This window comes from Cucumis melo, chromosome 3 (assembly GCF_025177605.1).
Source record: "Cucumis melo cultivar AY chromosome 3, USDA_Cmelo_AY_1.0, whole genome shotgun sequence".
NCBI lineage: Eukaryota > Viridiplantae > Streptophyta > Magnoliopsida > Cucurbitales > Cucurbitaceae > Cucumis > Cucumis melo.
In genome coordinates this window covers 21,320,533-21,336,514 of record NC_066859.1, presented here as the reverse complement: position 1 = coordinate 21,336,514, position 15,982 = coordinate 21,320,533, and the positions used below count along the sequence as shown (strand labels likewise).

Here is a 15,982-nt window from a genome sequence, read left to right as displayed (position 1 = left end):
ATTTAATTTTTTTTAAAAAAATATATAAGACTAAAATTAGACATTTAAAAATACAGAAACAAAAACGAAACAGTTAAAATGTAGATTGTGTGCGGCGGTGATAAATGGGGTGTTGTGCTCCATATAGGAGGAGGGTAAAAGAAAACAAAAGATTAAGAACCCTAATTTAGATGTACTTACCTTTTTCTTTTCTTTTTTAAAAATATTAATGTACTTTTTTTACTTTATTTTAATAAAGGTTTGATAATTTAAATGTAGTTGATGTGATTAGCATTCACAAATTCCTAAGCTCAAAACAGTTAATTATTTGGTGTTATTTTTCCAATAAAAGTTTGGAACCCCCATCCATCCTCAACTCATATAACTCATATATATATATATATATATATATATATATATATACACACACACACACACATGTATCTATACTGTATGTAAAATTAATTATATGGAGAAGCTTTTTTCACTCCATTTTGTCTTCTCCAAAGGTTGGATTTACTTAGTTACAACTTTGGTTTGATTGTAATTGATCTTTTTTATTTTATTTCATTTAATTATATTTATAATTAATTAATACAATTTCTCATTCATTCTTTTAAAAAAACTAATTATTAATTATTTAATAAATAAAAAAATAAAAAAGTTAGAAGATGAAATAGTAAAATGCATATAATTTTTTATTTAAATTTTTAAATATCAATTAAATAATTAATAATTTTACATTTAATTATATCTAATAACATAATTTCAAGAGTTAGGCACGTTTAAATTAATAAAAATAATACAATATGCGATTCTATTATATTTGAATACAAATTTAGATTATGTTATTTATACAAATCTCACAATTTTTACATACTAAAACAAAATGACAAATTTCACGTGTTACTAACTAGTATAATCTAAAATTTTATTATATTTATAAATATTTCGTTAATATAATCTAAAATTTTGTTATATTTTGTAAGTATTTTTGTTCATCATATTATATTCGAATGATATTTTTGATAGTTTTATAATTTGTAGATATATTTGTTTTGAATCTAAAATAAAAAAAAAATAGGGTTTGAAATCTAATTTTCTCCGATAGCTAATATATCAAAAAAAAAAAAAATTAAATTTAGTAATTTAGTTCTTTTAACTCACTCTAATTATTTTCCTTTCATTTTTGTTAGAAATTTTGTTTGTAGCACTATCGATTATTTATTTATTTATTTATTTATGGTTATTAGTAACCTCATTTTCAACATTTTATTTTCTGAAGTTTTTGAAGAAGTGTGGTAGGCACTACTTTTAAGTAATTCTCTTTTAGTTGTAGAAGAAAGATATCACATACATTAAATAACCAATTTATATAAATAGCTAAAACTGAACCACCAATTACCTAACTTCTCTCAATTTCTTTCCTTTTCTCTAAATTTTCTTCCTTTTTTTTTAATTAATTAATTAATTAGAAGAGGGTTATATTTAAATACACATTTAAAATTAAGATTTATAAATTCTAGCCACAAATATTTGAATCAACACTAATACGTTATTAGTTATTTAATTATATTCATAAACTTAAATATTAAAACTAATTCATACTTATTTCCTTCCTAGTTTATTTAAATTTTAGAAAAATATCCATTTGTTAAGTTAAACTAATATTGCTTGCTAAAATGATCGTGTTTCAAATGAACATATGCTAGCTAAAATGAGTATATTTCAACTATATTTGTATAATCAACTTTAAAGTTGAAAGTTTGATTCTCAATTCTACTAATGAATTCAATACCTTAAAAAAAAAGTATGTATTTTACCCTACGGTTACCGTTTTTGTTAATTATGTTTTTTACTTTTGAGATCTCATCCAACATGTAGAAAAGATAGAGCTAGACTTAGATTAATCTAGTATATATATAAAGGTTCTTACGGATCAACTATTGAAATAAGATCATGCTTCTCTCAAAACTATATGTGAAAGTTATATTAATATTTTATCTTCGTTATTTTCGATCTTTTTGCAAGACCGAACTTAGAAGAATTCAGTTTTTATAGAAGACTCAACTCTTATTTTTCTTATTGAAAATCATTTTTTTTAAGTCATTGTATAATATCAAAAGTTATGACTTGTTTTATGTTTACTCAAAAATACATTTTTCCCATATATTTGAGTTTAATTGATTGAAATCAATTAATAGAATATGATTTAATACAAATTTATAAGAGGTTTTATGGAACTATAAGAATTAAATATTAGGTTTTAAATTTATAATAACTAATTTTAAGATTGCAGGACCAAAATTTGAAATTAATTCATATTTTATTAATTGATTTCGATAAATTATATTCAAAGGTACTAAAAAAACTAAAGAAAAAGGTGTTTTTAAGTAAAAGGAGAAAAAAAAGGTGGAAACAAATTTAGTTGGATTTTCAGCAAGAAAAATGGGAATTCAGTCCTTCAAAAAGACCAAAAGTAATAAAGACAAAAAGAATTAACACTACTTTTGCAAATAGATTTGAGACAACATGAATTTTGCAAATATTTTTCATTCTGTGTCTAATAAATTTTTATCTGTTTTATATTTTAAAAAATTTAACGACTTATTAAATATAAAATTGCAAATTAGGATTAGGTTAAATTTTACATATGTGGAATTAATCAATTTTTAAATATTTTAAAATTATCGATTAATATCGTTTTTTACTCTACGTGTTTGACTCAAGGAACAATGAAATAGTACACAAATGTCAACATGAACTTACCTTAATTGACATCTATATCTTTTCAATAACAAAAAGTCTCGAGTTCAAATTCTTCTATCCAAATTGCACTTAAAACACATTTTAGAGAAAATAAGACACAAATAAGTATTAATTATCTGATTAAATTATTGTTTAATTATTGGAGTAAAATGTTGGAAAAAAAATTAAAAAAAGAAACAACCACAAATTGATATTATTTTAAATATAGAATAAAATTGATGATTTAAATATTGATAAAGAAAGATAAAGTTAGGGGATATGTAGGGGAAAAGTTATTGGCAATTTATAGCTTTAAAGTCTGGAGCCCCAAACCTATTAAAAAGACATACAGGAGGTGACAACTTTTGGACATTATTATAATTTAATAAATTTTAATCTTATTTCTTTTTCTTCATAATCTCAGTGCGATCTTATTTATTAATAATAGTAATAACAACAACAAACAAGAAAATGAATGTTTATTTAAAAACAAAAATGAAAAAGAATGCATTAAACTCATAATAACAAAAAGAGTTATCTGAATATTTTTAAAATGACTAAAAAAATATAATTTAGGGGTACATTTAGGGGAAAGAAAGAGTTATAAGAGAAAATGATTATAATAATCATAGGATTATGATAATCATAGTGTTATAATAATATATGTTTGGGATAATGGTCATTATTGGTAGTGTCATGGTGATATGTGTTTGGGGGAAAGGAATATGAAAGGTAGTGTTATAATAGTATGCGTTTGGGAGAATTATGATAATAGGGTTATAATAACGGGGGAAAAATTATTATTGTAGTATTATTATAAAATGTGTTTAAGGGAAAAGTTATGAGTGTAGTATATGATAATACTCGTTTGCGCAAGGATTACGTTAATTGGATTTATGATATTTTTTTAATAAGGAATATTAATATAAGAATTTAAAACATATCATATAATCTTTTTTTTTTTTGTAAATTATCAATATTCATTTATGTAATTATAATAACCCAAATATACGTTTTCAAATATTTTTCTTACGTACCCCGTGAGTAACAAAATATTTGTTTTCTAAATCGTTAAGATGAGTCCTATTTAATTTTATTTTTTCTTTTCTTGTGTTCTATCATGCAAAATTAACTTGTAAATCCATTAGCGCATTGAAACAATTTTTGTCCACGTGTACGTAATTGGAAAATAGTCTTTCAATAGAACTTCTAGTTAACATTCAACAAAAACGGTACATTTATACGATAGTAGAACAATATGATACTATTACATATGAAAGTAGAACGAAAATACATACCATAAAAGCTTGAATACAAAGAGAAGTTCATACGATAAGAAGACAAAAACACGTAATAAGAAGAACAAATAGTCAAAGTTTGAAAAACCACTGATACAAATAGAAAAAATAAAGTGGTCATGAGTTTTCTTAAGAATAATGTTGTAGTACAGGAACTTCATTTTGTCGGGAACGTCAAGGAAAGCTTTCATGTCGTCCACATTACACATCGCTATACGCATTAAGCGACACCTATTCATCAATGTCAGCTCAGGGATGACCCTCAACTGTCAGATGAACTCTTGTCATGTTTGGCCTCCAACTAGGACAGGCTCGTCAGCAATGCAGTTAAGTTGTACATTTACGTACTCAATCGCAGTCGGAATTACGTCCCCACTGTCTGTGAGCTGTCCTCCACGTTTCTACTTAGACCCGTTCGAAACATGTCTATCCTTACTTACCCGAGCGACTCTTGTTCCCATTAATTCGTCAGATGACATGACCAATCCCTGATTGTACATAGGCTGGAATTCTATATCTGGTGCAGCGTTAGCGGCAAATGCCTCATACCTAGCAGGATCATTAGACCCAACTTCTGTAAAAATCTCGGCCCGGGCTCCCGTCGCATGACCTTTGCCAAAAACATACGGTCGTTCTTTATAGTGGGGAAACGACTTATTAAGGAGGTCCTTCGCTGCCGGATGACTGTGTTCAAGTGCAATAATAAATGGTTAGTACTTTTTGTAAATATACTACAGTAATGGTTCAAATTACTAATAATGCACCTTGACCTAATCGTTAAACACTTCTTTCTCTGCGACGATGCACTTTTATTCGTCGTTTCACCCAAACCCACTATAGGTCAGGTCATGCATCTCGGCTAGCACATGAAACATTCTCTTCAACAATTTTATTCACCTATCGATCGTTGAAGTATGAACGTTACAATTTGGGATCTTGAAGGCCATCATTCTCGCAAGTTGATTTAGGTACCTGGGACGAAAGGTTCTATTGTCAGACCTCCAGCCACCAGAATTTACTAACTCGACGAGGTCTACCTCTTCCTCTTTTGTGCTTAGGTAGTCTTGATGCAGTTGTCATGCTATAAATCAAATGCAAAAATATTAGTGTCATTAATTTCCCTACGATTACAATACAAATACATAGTACATTCAACTTCTACTGAAAAATAGTTTGCCATTCATTTACTTGCGTAATCAATACATTCGAAACAAATATATTTAAAAAACTATGATAAAATAAGACCCAGTGCAATCAATACTTAAGTATGAAAATGAATGCTAAAAACATTCAATTATCGTACACTAATTGTTCTACTTGTTACGCAACTCCCAGTCACTAAACATTTTATCAGCAAGCTCATCCCTCCACTGGCTCCACTCGTTGGAGGTCTCTACGTAATGTATGCCATCGCTGGCAGTAGTCTCGTGGATCGAATCAACCTCATCTATGTCGTCTAGTATATCGAAGTTTGTCATTTCCCTATTGATAAGGTTGTGCAGCAGACAACATGCGAGTATTGTGCAACATTAGACTTCTATAGGGTAGTATGACTTTTTCCTCAGTATCGCCCACCGAATCTTCAAGACACCGAATGCTTTTTCGATTACATTATGCGCAGACGAATGCTTCATATTGAAGAACTTTTTGGACGTTAAAGGTGCATTTTCAGCACCACGTCATTTCTGCAAGTGGTAGCGTTGGCCTTTGCAGGGTGTCAGGAAACCCTCTGCATTTGGTACCCAACATCAACTAGGTAGTAATAGCTTGTGATCACATTGCATGATTAAAATATTGTAGTTATTAATTTCTAAATTGCATTTATACGTACAATTTCGTAGGTAGTTACCCTTGGACACCTTCAGGCCATTAGGTCTTGAAATGACATCGCGAAGGATGCATGAGTCTACAGCTGATCCTTCCTAACCGACAAGTACATAAACGGAATCTACTTTCGTGTCAGGCCAAGGACATTTGTAGCGACCTCCCCCTTGTGTGTTCTATACCTAGCCCGCTCACTTGCTGGAACGTTGACTTTGATATACGTCTCATCTAATGCACCAAGGCAATTTTGCAACGTATATTTGATGATTAATGACAAGATTTTACGTCGGCTAGTTGGAAGTACGTACTTTAAGAAAAATACGAACCTCAAACCAATGAGGAAACCAATAGGGAGAAAACAGAGTAAGTGAAGCAGTCTTCTCTTGTGAAAAACTAATAAGAATGGAACATTTGATGCACATACCAAAGAGTAATGAAAATACACCAAATTTGGAAGACACTCAGGAATGGAATGCAAGAAGGGGAAGAACCAAATATATAGTAAAGGGAACATAGTAATAAATAAGGCAACAAGCATTAAAGATCAAATTGAATCTCATAAAATAGGAGATTTGACAAATGAGGATGACAATTCTGCAAAGTGACAGTCAAAGTTTAAGAAAGTAGCCATGGACATAATTTTCAACACAAGTACATAATAGTAATTACATTATTGACATAAAAACAGAATGCTAGAGGAATAGACAGTTTCAACATAAACAAGGAGGCAATAACCACAATTCAATGCAACCATGGAAACAAAAGAACAAGTGAAACAAATCCATACATGTGAGGAAGACAGAGTAAAACAAATCCATACATGTGAGGAAGACAGAGTGAAACAAAAAAACAAGTGAGGAATAAATGGAATGAACCTTTCTTTTAATTTAGATGCAGTCATAATAACATGGAATGGGGATGAAGGCAAATCAAAATCATAAAGAAACAAGTGGAAAGATGGAGAGAGGCTAAAATAAAGAAACAAAAATGCAGAAGTACATAAACGTTTAGCCTTTGTTTAAAATAAACATATGAAACAGAATGGGTGCCCAACAAAGATACAGACATTAAAATAAAACCATTAAACTAAAGAAACAGTGGCTAAAATAAAGAAATGATGGTTCCATCTTTCCATATTTTTATTTTAAACAGAAGATAAAACAAATCTTTCCATAGTTTAATTTTCCATATGGCTAAATCAAAACTATTAAAATAAAGAAATAGTGGCTAAAGTAAAGAAACAAAAATACAGAAGAACCATTGAAAAAACAAGTTTCAACTGAAATTGAAACATATACTGGCGATAGAAAAACAAATGTATATTGGACCCAAAAAATGTACCAACATGAAAAAAACATTAGTGACTGACCACCAATTTACTCATCATGGGTTGAACATACCTTCGGTGTACATCGACGACCCCTGCCATGGTGCCCCTACTCGGCTTTCGTTCACCAAGCAAGTGTAGCATCTGTGACATTAATGGTCGTTCGATCGAAAGAAAAGTGTAGTGAACTCGTTCTTGGGCCGTCAAGGATGGGAAGCGGCAAGGGTTCATTGGAAAGATGGAGAAAGGATGAGAAACGTTTTGGAGGTAACACACGAAGGCAATCGATCAACGAAACACAACCGTGAGAGAGGGTGAGTTTTGTTTCGGAGGCAGCGTCAAAATGCCACTATTGTAAAACGGAAATGGGTTTCAAGGGCAGGGACAAAAAAATCGAGAAAAGTAGGGCAAAAATCGCACACGAACAACAAGGGCCGATGCTTCGAAAAAAGAAGGAAGGAAATGTAAATTTCCTTTCATTTCATTTAAGAGTGAAGAGGAAGGGAGATGAGATCGAAAAATGGGGAAGATAGTCAGAGGAAGATGGAGGAAAATGGAACGGAAAAGAAAAGGAAAACGAGGGAAATCGACCGGATGACTCTATAGGGTTACTGGGGTTGTAGTAAGGAAAATGGGTAGGAGAAGATAGGTAAAATGAGGATTAGGATAACTTCAATTCTCATTTAACATAACACTTGAACCAAACACGATTTGTCCCAAATTCTTTATCCTTTTCCCCTTAAAATCGAGGCCCAAACACACCTAAATTTTATTTAAACAAGATTAAATGAAAGAGAGCTTTTATTTTATTTTAGGTTAAAATTCTATTTTTGGTACTTAAACTTTACATCTTGCTTTATTTTAATCCATAAACTTTTAAAAATATTTATTTTGGTCTCCAAACTTTTGAAGAAAATTTACTTTGATCCATGTTGTTAGAATTCCGTTGACTTCTTATGAAATGATGATGCGACTTCTATATTTGGATGATTAGGCTCTGGATTATTCATCATATTAATTAAATCGATAATAACAAAAAAATTACTAATCTATTCTATAAATTTTTTATGCCAACCGACAAACATAATCAAATCAACCCAACTTAAAAACTAATCTTGCTATTTGTTTCTCCAAAACTTAAATCTCACATTTTGGGGTTAACATCAATAGGATTGTTTTCAATTTTTTTTTAAATTGAAATCTTGAAGCAAATCAGAAGGAAGGCATTGAATAGAATGAATAAAATAGTAAAACTCACATATTGATGTTAATATTAATGTCAACGGGTAAAATAAACTAAAAAAATCTAATGAGTAAAACATATGTATTAAAAAAAATTCTACGAAATTGCAAATAAATATTCGGAGGAAGAGAAAATTTTCTTGCATGCAAACAAATAACATCTAGCAAATGAGTTGAGAAAGTAGAGTAGAATAATAAAGCGTGGAAATGGTGATGATGAAGACAATCACTTTTTAAGTTTTTCTATAAAACATCACTTTACCATATAGTCCTAAATTACAAATTAAAATTCTAAATTTTTAAGAGTAGTTCTTTTAATAGAAAATATAGAAGGCATCTCATCTTTTTGTCAGAGAGTTAATGGAAATTTAAAGACATAGACTGAGATATGTATTTTCTTAAAAATTGAGTGATCAAAATAGAACAAAATATAAAATTTAAGAATCAAAATAGAATTTAACATTTATTTTATTACGTGCTTCTATCTAACATCTAACATTTGATACAATTCTGGTTTGAATATGCCTTTAATCAAGAAATTATAAAAAGTATCAAAGTTAGACAAAATACTTGCAATTCAGGACAAAATAACTGTAGTGAGTTTTTATCCTTTACGGATTTTAATATAAAATGTAAACATTTTATTATTATTATTATTATTATTATTATTATTATTATTATTATTATTATTATTATTGTTATTATTGGTAAAAAGAACTAAAAGAAATGAAAATCTTTTTACGATTTTGACTTTCATTTTGGGTTTAATTTAGTTGCTACATTTTCAAAAGAGCACCGAAAAAACGACCATCTCTTGTTCTCTTGTTTTTCATATTTTTCAACAATTCCATGAGCGGCCGTTACAACACTAAAGTATAAAAGTTAAATCAAGTTGAACAAAGTCAAGCCTCCATTAAATTAACGCCCATTAATGTACAAAATTAACCATAGAAAAAATATTTTTAATCCCTTTGTTGTATAAAACATGAAGATGAGCAAAAGATACCAAAAGAAACATTACTATTATTATTATTATTATTATTAAAAGCAAATAAGGGTAATAGAAAAGGGTTTGGTGGGGAGAAAATATTATTGTGGACTGGACAAGTCTGGCTGAATTTCTGGCTCAGCTTCCATCTCCAAATACCTTTTCATATTCTTTTCCTTTTATTATTATTTCCTTCCTGTTTTTCTCTCATTTTCCATTATTTTTCAACCACATTTTATTTGTATAATGTTACTTATACACTACATATCCATATTCAAGAGGATGATAATCTAATATAATTATTCAAAATATCATAGCTAATTATTATTAAAATTATGAAAGTTGAGGACTTGTATTGATGCAATTATGAAAACTAAATCGTTTAGAATATAACTATTGACTTGAAATTCGAATCTTGAATTGACACAATAGTATATCAAATGTACCAATAGGACTTCAAGTATGTCAAATGTATTTAATCAATTGAGTATATCAGTAAAGAATACTAAATACGTCGATTGTACATTAAGTATATCAAAAAGATCACGTTTATCAAGATTATCAAATTCATTGAACTTACTAGTGAAGTATAACAAGCTTATCAACAGTATATTAAGTGTATCAAACTTATTAGCGAAGCACATTTGAAGACAAGATTGTAATTTTCCATTTTCAAATCTAGGTTGGATTTAGATTTTGACATTTTTGCAAAACCAAAAGTAGTGTGCTACAAATCTAATTTGTTAAACAAATTATGATAAATGTGCAAGAAGCCCTAAATATTATAGTGCATGTATTTTAAATACATCAACAAATTAGGTTATCCTGCACCAAACAATAAACATATAAACATTTTAAATACCAGGATATATATCAGACATCAATCTGTAAATAGTTGAAGTAACATTTCAAATGCATTAACAATATATGAAAGTATCAACAATAATATATAATAATCAACATTTCAAAAACATCAACGATATCTTACAACAACCTACAACAATAAACATTCAATCAATAAATTATTTTGGAGTAAAAATACATGCATTAAATTTCAAGGGCATCGGGTTTATTAAGTGTTCATCAAGAGCATATCAAGTTTATCATAGAGTATCAAGTGCATCAAGGTCTAAAGGATATCAAGAACAAACGTATATCACTAACAAAAACATTTGTGATATTTTTACATCTTGTATATATAGATGAGTTTTGTTTTTGCCATTTTTACAAATAATGTGTGTGTTATGAATTTAATTATTATAAATTGTTTTGCTTTTTTTGCAAGTGCCCTTGTAAAAATGAAAAGGTAGACACTGACAACAACAAAAATGGAAAATTTAACTTACTGTGTAAGAACATCAATTAAACAGCTGAACAAGGCAGAATAGTGTTCAAAATTTGATCTTTTACACTTCCCTGTTCCCTGGATTGTATCATTTCTCAAATTCGAATAGGAATGACTAGTGATAAATGGCAACGAAAAAGAATTCGTTAATCTAAGGGAACTCTGGCCCAGTTGAATATATATAACCAATTATTTCCATTGGAGTAAGATAATGGCTGGGAAGCACAAAAGATAGATTGTTTAACTTAACTGCTACCTTTCGAATTTGAACCACTTCCAATTTGCATACATGCTCGATTCGTTTTCAAACGGAAGATCTGTAGTTGGAGCAGTGTCGAGCCTGGGAATGCCGTCAAGCGCAGGTAGCCTTTGCCTGTACTTTTTTGCCATGATCTTGGCCTCTGAAAATACTTTCTAATAAAGGAAAAGGAGAAGGAAAAGGGGAATTTAGTCAAATTTCAAAGAAAATGTTCAATGGTGAGGAAGATCATTAATGAGTAAAGTACTACCTCCTTGTTCGTTATAAAGAGACCAGGCTCGCTTTCAAGGTCTGCAATGCTGTAAAGTCCAAAATGATCAGTCATTAGATGCACATAAACCAACCACGACTCTGTTATATTGAGTAATATATCCTGAATTACCTTAGAGATATCTTGTCAGGAAACATCGACTTCACGACAAGAACTTTGACCTTTTCACCCACTGTAAGTAAGTCACTCACCGAGGTAACTCGGGCACGGGTTATGTTCGAAACATGGAGTAACCCACTGAGAAACATTCAGGAGAAAGCATCAACAATTTTTCAGAAACTACATATTAATAAGAACAGCAAAATATACCATGCCCAGTCAAAGCAGAAATAATTACTAGCTGACTTATAGCAAAAAATATATAGATTGTGTTCCTTGAACAGATTATCTTTGGTATTATTCTAGTCAGGATAATGCATACTTAAAGATGTTCTTCACATCTCATGTTAATTATACACTACATATCTTAAAAAGATAAAAATGAAACCATGCAAATGCATCACTTAATTAAGAACCCGATGATTCGAGGAATAGTAAATAAGAACTGGATCCTATTGGATCCAGTTAGAACTCTGCAGTCTAACATGCTTGGGAAGATCACTAGTAAGTTGGGTCCGTCACTTAAAAAAGATAGAGATTTATGTCTGCAAAGGTTTTGAGCATTGTTGTAAATTGCGATACTTACTATGCCATTGTCTCAGTCGAGTTTGGCCATTTTTGTAACAAGAAAGTAATAGAATAATCAACCACTAATTCTTTTAAGAAAATTATTTCAAATATACTAAGATTGCGCAACTCGGGAGAAGTTTGCAGGCAATCAAAATTGAAACTCACCTTCTGTTTGTATCACCAATTCTTATTTGAGCTCCATAAGGAAATATTTTCTTCACGGTCCCTTCAAGAAGTGTTCCCTCACGTAGGTATAACGTTTCCTGAGACATACAAAATCTGCTATTTCTTGGTGTCTGTACTCATGCAATGTCTGAGGAGAAAACATTGAAAAATGCAGTATTGAAACTGACCCAAGCTTGTTTCTCACTTAGTATCAAATCATTCTTAGCTTCATCTATTCGTGTGATCTGCACAAAGATCCGACGTCCCACCTGCACAATTCATGACCAATAGGTCCAATACAGTGAGCTAAGATCATTCATACCTTCCTTTTTGTCCAATTATGCCAATCAAATGTTGCAGCAAGTAGAGAGTGTTTGTTAACATTGACATAGAAAAAAGTGCAGTTCAAGACACAGAGGCCGCTGATGCAGAAGGCACCAATTTGAAGAAATTTGAATAAATGTGAATAAGAACTGAATGTGGATGCAAACTAATAGGGCAACAATGATGACCACGTCATTTAGAATAAGGAAGTAGCATTTCTTATTAAGTCGGAGAATTCAAAAAAATGAAGAGGGAAAAATTGTAAGGCAATTATTTATGGGCGTGTCTTTTTCACCTAGTGAGCATCACAATTTCCCTCCTCTTTTCAAGCTTTCAGAACTTTTACAACAAAAGCAGGCAAACAAAGTTCATAGAGAAATTGACGTCCATGATGTTTTTTCAAAAAACAAAAAAAACCTGTACCACAAACTCGAGAATAGAAAACCTTATGATCTAAAGTCCGTCTTATGTTCTGTCCAATTACAATAGGAAACCTGAGGTTAGAATGGTACTGAGGGATTTGAGGTCTTCAGCAAATTTTCAATGTAACAAATGGAAAGCACAATGCAGGGATCCATCAAATGTTGTAGACACTGGAAGGACGAAGTGAAGTCTAAAAGACAAGTACAACAATATTTTCATGAAAGAAAGATATAGTCGATGTTCATAGACATAAATTCATAATCTTATGGCAACAGTGATTTCAATTAAATGTGAAAATATCATCTAAATGATGGGTGAACCATAAATGCTTTGGTGATATAATGTTTATTACAGTTCAAACATAGAAGAAACCGGAACCTACTCACATTTTCTTTCAACTCTGTGAAGTTATTTACTCTATTCAATAACTCAGCCTTTGGAAGAAAAGCTCGCAAGCCCTGCATAACACAAAAGTTCAAAACAAAAACGAAACATAAGCCAACCGGAAAGAAGAAATACAAACTAAAACCATACTAACTACAGTAGCATGGACACCTCAATTCTTGTTAGAAGGCCTCCAGTATTCCACTCTGATATTTTAACTTCAATTGGCTCATCAAGTCCTTTTATCTGTCGAACAAGGGAACCACAATTAATATATAGATTTCTTCTTTGTGCCCCCAAGACGGAAACTTCAAAAAACAGAGAAGCTAATCAAGAAAAGAACCTGCCTCACTCGATGCCAGGCCAACCGTCGAAACAGCCTTCTAGTTGAGAGCAATGGCCGACCACTGAGTGTCCTTCCCAAAACCTCTGCAAATAAAACCGTTCCATTCTCCACAACAGGGCGCCCTGGCCCCTGTCCACGGCTAAAAGCATCCTCATATTTCACCAGGCCCATCTTCCCATTCATCATAAAAGACTCAGCATCCTTGTCAAGATCACACATCAAGAATTCCATTTCTTTGTCATACAATGGAAGCACTTCTTTTGTCAACATTGTTCCTAACAAATCCGCCCCCACGTTGATATCCAGCTTGTTTTCATTACCCGAGACAACCACACCAACCACAACATCCCCAGGTTTGGGCTCATAGTACTCAACATTCAACTTATTGGCTATCTCGGTCTCGTCATCACCATCAATTTTTTCTTCAAAAGCTCGTAGGGCTTTATCCTCTTCTTCTTTTTCATCTGCAGAATCTTTATTCTTAAAGAACTTCATAAATGGTGCTAAGGCTTCATTCTCGTCAGGATTTTCAACCTCTTCGTCAATTTCTGATGAAACCCCATTGCTTATAGGAGCAGGAGAAGGTTTATTTAGCAGACCAATCTCATCAATCTCTTGAATTCCATCCACTAGAGGCTTATCCGGCAACTGGGTGCTCGATAAATTATCAAAAATATCGTTCCTAGAGCACAACAAAACGCTACTTCTTCTTCGAAATGTCAACTTCTTAGACTTATTACAGTTATCAGAACAATTAGAAGTGGAACACAAGTTGGAGTTTGAGATTCGTTGAACTGGTAATCTAGGAACGGCGAGAAATGCTGAATTCCTAACGGAATTAGATGAAACTAAGAAATCTTGAGACTCGAATGACGAATTGGGAACGCAAAGATACTTACAGGTTTGAAGTCCCGCAAGGATTAGCATCCTTTTTTTGCTGCCACTTCATGAGCTGAGCTCGGCTTCGTCGCAGACTACTGGGATTGAAATCGAAAGAGCCGAAGAGGAAGATTTTGGATTCAATGAGTGCGAATTTTGCAACTGCATTATCCGTTCTGTTCATATTATTCGGCGCGACTGTTTCTGGGCCCGACTATGTGCAATGGGTAATATGGGCCGTCGGTAGTAGGCCACACGTTGGACTTCTGTTGTTTTGGGTTCAAGCTGTTCGGTATTTTTAAGGCTTACAACAACAAAGCAAAATTAGAGGTATATTATGGATGAACGACAATTTTATTTTTAAATTGAAAAAATAGTAAAATAGATTTTTTTTTAAGTAACAGATGGGAGAACAAAGCCTTAAATGCTCCTACCTAATTGACAAATGTGATTTCTAAATATGTAACAGAATCCACAAATACCCTATAATTAATACAAATTATGCACCAACCCACATCCATAAATATCTTATAATTAATACAAACTATGCACCCACACTTGGGATATAACTGGTCGAGGATGGAGGCTTCTTCAATGGTGAGGAGAGCACACCCTAGTTCGATAGCGTGCTACAGATAAGGACGGATGGTGCAACAAGCTCCATGCGAATGGGAGATCGTGATGGCAGCGACTGGATTTGTGGAGATGCGACAACGACGGTCAGAGCTTCGTGGACAAACACAGGTTGAAGCAGAACAAGCCACTCGCTTCAGATTATGATGAATTTAGGGTTTTAAAAAAATATATAATAATGATAATAATAATAATAATATAATTCATATTATATATATTATATTATATTATATTATATTATAATATTATAAAATTTATATATATTTTTTAATTTTTTCTTTTCCTTAATTTCCAAACTTAAATAACTTTAACACCCAACAAAATAAATTATCTAAAATTTGTACATTATTTTTGGCATAATTTTAGGAATTTAACTTAAGAATCTAAAATTAATACACTATATTTTGTATCCTAATAATTATGAGATGTTAAAACTAATGACATTTCTTTGTTCAAACAATATAATATTTTTGTATTTAGTTAAGAATTATTGTTTACAAATACACCGTATTCGTGATATGTGATATTTTATTTGATTTTTTTATCTTAACAAATACACCGACATGGTAAAATCTTAGGAATGCAAAATTAATAATTTTTCATAAATAATTTAGAAAATAAAAATGTTAAAATGAAGAGAATGTAAACTTAATTTATTATGTGTGTTTTTTTGGTAAATAATTTAGAAAATAAAAAATGATGAGAGTGCGAGGTTGAATTTTGGCATGATTTTAGGGATGGGTTGAATTTTGAATTTAAACTTAACCAATTTACCAAATATAATTATTTGCATTATATTTTCCATGATTTTAGGGAATGATCGGTATCTACGTGCGTTTAAAATTTGAATCTTTTAAATTATTTTTGTTAATTTTTTA

General features: G+C 31.1%; 1 protein-coding gene and 1 long non-coding RNA gene across 4 annotated transcripts; both read right to left on the bottom strand.

Moving 5' to 3' along the window:
* Window positions 1-3,999: 3,999 nt before the first annotated feature.
* LOC103496663 (uncharacterized) lies at window positions 4,000-7,830 on the bottom strand. 2 transcript variants are annotated; one of them, XR_007819578.1, is made up of 5 exons: window positions 7,250-7,829; window positions 5,875-6,077; window positions 5,063-5,106; window positions 4,790-4,997; window positions 4,000-4,709 (listed from the first exon to the last, which is right to left on the bottom strand). It is a non-coding gene; the product is annotated as an uncharacterized LOC103496663 (long non-coding RNA). The 2 variants fall into 2 exon arrangements; XR_007819577.1 differs by having other exon boundaries at window positions 4,790-5,106; window positions 7,250-7,830.
* Window positions 7,831-10,735: 2,905 nt separating this feature from the next.
* LOC103496585 (protein PIGMENT DEFECTIVE 338, chloroplastic) lies at window positions 10,736-14,686 on the bottom strand. Of its 2 annotated transcripts, none has more exons than XM_017046478.2 (9): window positions 14,492-14,686; window positions 13,590-14,421; window positions 13,418-13,492; window positions 13,249-13,320; window positions 12,304-12,384; window positions 12,116-12,213; window positions 11,393-11,518; window positions 11,261-11,309; window positions 10,736-11,165 (listed from the first exon to the last, which is right to left on the bottom strand). In XM_017046478.2, the coding sequence occupies exons 1-9, from the start codon at window positions 14,653-14,655 to the stop codon at window positions 11,004-11,006; spliced, it is 1,659 nt and encodes a 552-aa protein (XP_016901967.2). In that variant the 5' UTR covers window positions 14,656-14,686; the 3' UTR covers window positions 10,736-11,003. The 2 variants fall into 2 exon arrangements, with proteins under 2 accessions (XP_016901967.2, XP_016901968.2); XM_017046479.2 differs by having other exon boundaries at window positions 13,590-14,413; window positions 14,492-14,636.
* Between the last annotated feature and the right edge of the window lie 1,296 nt (window positions 14,687-15,982).